At 41.4% G+C, this 5,301-nt stretch overlaps 1 protein-coding gene across 1 annotated transcript in view; it reads right to left on the reverse strand.

Annotated features, from left to right (window-relative positions):
- Positions 1-5,301, reverse strand: part of ift122 (intraflagellar transport 122 homolog (Chlamydomonas)) — a 41,836-nt gene that overhangs the window by 5,793 nt on the left and 30,742 nt on the right. Inside the window, exons 20-23 of the mRNA XM_016576033.1 lie at positions 2,618-2,758; positions 2,404-2,501; positions 1,830-1,930; positions 1,022-1,299 (exon numbers count right to left, since the gene is read on the reverse strand). Coding sequence (XP_016431519.1) covers positions 1,022-1,299; positions 1,830-1,930; positions 2,404-2,501; positions 2,618-2,758 — 618 coding nt within the window. The remainder of the gene's footprint in view (positions 1-1,021; positions 1,300-1,829; positions 1,931-2,403; positions 2,502-2,617; positions 2,759-5,301) is intronic.

Here is a 5,301-nt window from a genome sequence, read left to right on the forward strand (position 1 = left end):
CAGCATGTGAGTACTAAACTAAGTTCTCATTCACACACAAGTTTACGTTAAAAACACACGAGTTATAAAAAACAGTTGGTTATGTCTGTGAAGGTAAACAGCTGGGAAATAAATCGCATGTTAATTTTAGATCTGTGTGGCAGCAGCATTATACAGTAGCCTAAATAAATCAATAAATCCACTGCTCTGCGGTCTCCTCTGAGGCTGGGACTCTAAACAGTGTTCTGTGCTCGTCTGTGCAGCCAAACACAGAACAGTTAGCATGTTTTGCTCAAACTTTCGCCATGGCATTAAAGCTGGTACACCGTTGTTGCTTGCGAAATCAAATGGCGGCACTGGGGCTGTAAACTTACGGATTAAGGGGCGGTAATATTATAATGAGATCCCTTTGCCACATCACTAGGGGAGCTAAAAGTTACTGAGTTAATCTTTTTCACGTTTCCTTGGTTGGTAGATGCACCGGGGACCTGATTATAGCACTTAAAACCTGGAAAATCAGATTTTCATGATACGTCACCTTTAAGACAAACAATGTGTTAAAGTTAACAAAATAAACAACAAAATAAATATTGTACATTTTGATTTCATGCGGACTTTAAAGAAGTGAAATCACAATCAACCACCCCTTTAAAGTCTCTGCTGATGTAATGGTCAGGTATCCCAGTACTTTTGTCCAGATAGAGCACATCAACATGCTGCAAAGACACTTCACCCCTTCATGACTGACATCCTTGGCCTGATTTGTTGATGCATTACATGTTAGTGGCACTGAATGTCAAAAAGCTTTGACTAAATGTTAATCTGCATGGGCTGAAGATGATCTGAAAAAGCTTTAGAATGAATCTAATAGAAACCAGCAGGTGTGTAGAACATGGTGTTTGAACACACGCTAAAGCCTGGAATACACGACACGACTTTAGTCCATCACAGTTTAAAGGAACAAAATCATGCATTCCTGATTTATCAGCAACTAATACAGATGATGCCCAGGTTGTGACTGACAGGTGCGCGAGGCACTCACCATACGAGGAGGCCGAGTATATGAAGGGCTGTCTGCAGTTGATGCAGGAGTTGCCCTGGTTATTCAGCAGCGGGTTGTTGGTGGAGCAGCGGTAACACATCGGGATCAAGTCCTCGCTGTCACGGTAGGGTTTGGAGCGCACCGTCAGGCAGCTGAGCTCCATGCTGTCCTGATAGCGGGATGGGATCTTCAGGCCCTGCAGCTTCTCGAAGGCGTGCCGTGCTACTTTATACGCTCCCAGGAGTTTACTCTGCTTCGCCAGAGCGTACAGCGTGTCCCTGATCCACATGTCAAGGACCACAATAACAAGCAGCATCTTATTCTTCAGCACAATCATCATGAATCCAGCCACCATCAGTGACAAAAATGATGTCAGGAATGATGACAAGGAAATCTTTCAAAAGTGTCATGCTGTTATCTTGGAATTCACATCTGCTTTAGGTATGCTTCCAATATAAGCATTAATGTAAAGCAAAAGCCAAAATGACAAATCTATCATCACTTACTCGCACTTAAATGATCCAAACACATCTAACATTCTTCCCTCCGTGGCAAAACAAATGGAACGGCATTAAAGATTGTGCTGGTTGTTGTTTTCATGTAGTTACGCTGAATGGAGGCAAGAGCACCATAACAGTATGATGTAATCAGCATTATAAGTGTTTGGACATTCTCTCTCACACACACACACACACACACACACACTGTCAACACTTCAGCCCAACTCAACTCTAATAACTCAACTCACAAGAGCATCTCACTGAAACCCTCCAAACGCTCAAGAGCGTGTGCAGCGCGTGAAGGATACACTTTGGAGATGCCCATAGGAACGTCTCTGGTCAGGTTGTGGAAGAGAAAGCGGGAGATGTTGAAGAGAATCTCTGGCATGTTGGAACTGAAGGGCTCTGACTGAAAAAACAAACATAAATATGAACAACGCAGCTGAGATTAATCAGAACACAGAAGTCATCGTTCAAAATAGTAAAAAATAGGACAGGAAGAGACAAAGGATAGTAAGAAAGAATAGAAAGAGAACAGAAAAAGTGAAGGCATTTTTTTTTTTTATGAGGAGTTTATTAAACATTGTGCATAATGCTTCAAAAAATGCATTAATACAGTAAGAGTCACTGTGTATCTTTTATTCATTGATACTAACTGTAGTTTGCCTTTTTATCAATGGTCCACTCAGTGATAAAGACTGAACTGTAGGTCACAGATGTGCTCTCATGTCATGTTTGGGAGTTCAGTGACACTGGCAGCCTCTGTAATATACTGGATCTCACACTTTTATATGAATTATTTCTCAACGCCCCTGACATGGAGATGAGCACCTGAAAGCAGCTGATATCACTCCTTAACACCAGCTAACATCTCGCGCTTACCATGTAGCGATGGACAGAATGATAGACGTGATACAGCTCAGCCAAGTGCTGGAAACTGTGAAACTTCTTCAGCATCTCCTCCTTCTTCTCCGAGTTATCTAGAGAAGATATACATTCACATTCATCCAAACATATCTCAGTGGTTTATCAAGCATCTCAGACCTCTTCATTTCCTCAAAGTACAGCAAAGAATCAAGCATGAGCTCTTAGAGACCTCTGGCGATGTCGAGGCACTGCATGGACAGCATCCAGTAGTAGTACGAGGCGTCGTTAAACCTGCTCTCCACCACGGCATTATGGGTAAGCTGCTCCAGCACTCGCACGGCCTCCGCCTGACGCCCGGCTTTGTGGAAGGCTGAATAATATCAACAGAGTGCCATCAAATGACCAGCTTCAAAAACAAAGCTGTTATGAGAATAAAACATGACACTATAAGTGTGTGAATGAGTTTAGTATTGCAAATATGCCTGATCAGTGCCACACAAGAGCCAAATCGAGAATCTGAACTGAAACTGACTGGATAACATATGCAATAACAGATAACACATGTATGCTTTTGAGCATAATAATAATATTTATTATTAATATTTCTTCCTCAAAGCCACAAGCAGTCTGATCCACCAATCAGTAAAGATGCTTTGGAAATGGAAACCACAGCAATTGTTGATCCCTCCAAGCGTTAAGAACGACGGAATCAAGTTAAACTGATTTTGCATAAAAATATCTGAATATTTTGTGGTGGACGTAACATACATTGATTTTATACTTGTAATAAATGATTTAATATTAAAGCTGTTGAAATGAACAAGCTAACACGTGAGTGTTCCTAATGCTTAACGCCACAGGTTGTTGAAAAATAGTAAGTACAGGGCTCTACAGTGCGACCATTTCAGTTGCATTTGCGACTGAAAACTACTGCGTGCGACTATGAAAACATATTTAGGAGCACCAGTGCGACTGACCAGATCATCATCATACTTGTGATTGTGATCGCTGAGGGGAGCTTCAAAGGTTTCTATGTGTTTTTGCAGTAGTGCCACAACATATGTTCATGTCTGATCAGGGCAATAACCACCGTAGACATTGAGGGGGGCTAGTCCCCCCAATAATTATAAATCGCTAAACCCTTTTCTCACATATCGCCAATTCGAGAGAGAGAGAGAGAGAGAGAGATGCGTGAATGCGCGTCTGTGCGTTTCTCTTCTTAGAGTGAGTTTACTTCAAAAACAGCGATTATATTCTCTCGTTGCTGGAAAATATAATTTAGCGATTCAGTATTTAAACTGTTATTAATAAAAGTCGTGGGGCAGCGTTGACAAGTTTCTTTTCTCCTGGATGTGTGAGCTGCGCGATCTCTGATATATGTGTGTGTCTGTGTATGTGTGTGTGTGTGTGTCAGTAAGCAGCGCATTAATATAGAACGGTAATTAAAGTCTCTAATGCACACACCAGCACACCAGTATAGGTGTGTGTATTGTAGGAGCTAGACGACGTATGATGAGGTATGACGGCATAGTAGTGGTGTCCCAATTCTTAGGGGAATATTTTCACCCCTACTCCTTGACTCTCTGTTTCAAGGGACAAGGGGAAGGGGTAGGCGGAGGGGTAGAAGAAGGGGAAGGGGTATAAAATAGAATTGGGATTGGGCCTAAATCATTTAATATTTATATATTCAACATTTTTTTAAACATTAATCTCCACATGAATTTATGGATTTAATTGCACTCATGCCACCTCTGATCCTCATTAAATGTCTGAAAATACACCTACAAGCCACTTTTGTGTTCTTCTGTGCCACCTCTGTACAAATTAATTTTAATACTGATTTCATTTGATTAGTAACATATTCTTCTTATTCTACTTGTTTACTTGTATTCTAATTTTTTAAAAATTTGACATAAAAGATGACATACTTTTAATAAAGATAGAAAAATGCCATTACAAAAGTAAAAACAAAATTCTACTGTAAATCACTTTAAGGAGTCAAATATCACCTCGTAATGGGAAGGCTATTTTTTGATCAAATTTTAATGCTCCTAAATTTTTGACTGTGCTCCTAAATTTTTTAAGTTAGGAGCACAAGCGCTCCTAAAACGAAAAATAAGCGTAGAGCCCTGAAGTAACTCTTGTACTGAATGTGAGTTGAAACCTGAAGAGTGACTGCAGCGTTGCATTCAGCTGTGTGTGGGTTATAAACCCATGATGCTTCATCAGAGCAGTGTGTCTGAGATAATGGCACTGACACACCAATAATGCTAATGCTAATGCAACACTTTTGTACAAAACAAACCGAGATGGGACAAAAATAAAGCATTTTGCATGCTTTCTAAAGCAAAATGCAATTATCACAGATGCATATCAACTCTTGTATGTCAGCTTAATCCAAAGACACGTGATATACGGCACTGAGGAAGGTCAGACAATAATATCATGTACAACCAACTTACCTCCCAGTTAAAACACACACACACGCATGCACACAAGCACACACACGCACACACACACACGCATGCAGACACGCACACACAGACACAGACACACACACACTCACACTCACACACAAACTCACACTCACACACACACACACTCACACACTCACTGACACACACACGCATGCAGACACATACACACGCACACACAGACACACTCACACTCACATACACACACACAGAGAGACACACACACACTCACACACTCACGCACACACACACAAACACATACACGCGCACACACACACGCATGCAGACACATACACACGCACACACAGACACACTCACACTCACATACACACACACAGAGAGACACACACACACTCACACACTCACGCACACACACACAAACACATACACGCGCACACACACACGCATGCAGACACATACACACGCACACACAGACACA

The sequence above is a fragment of the Sinocyclocheilus rhinocerous genome, unplaced genomic scaffold, assembly GCF_001515625.1.
Source record: "Sinocyclocheilus rhinocerous isolate Xijiao unplaced genomic scaffold, SAMN03320098_v1.1 scaffold2549, whole genome shotgun sequence".
In the NCBI taxonomy this organism is placed as follows: domain Eukaryota; kingdom Metazoa; phylum Chordata; class Actinopteri; order Cypriniformes; family Cyprinidae; genus Sinocyclocheilus; species Sinocyclocheilus rhinocerous.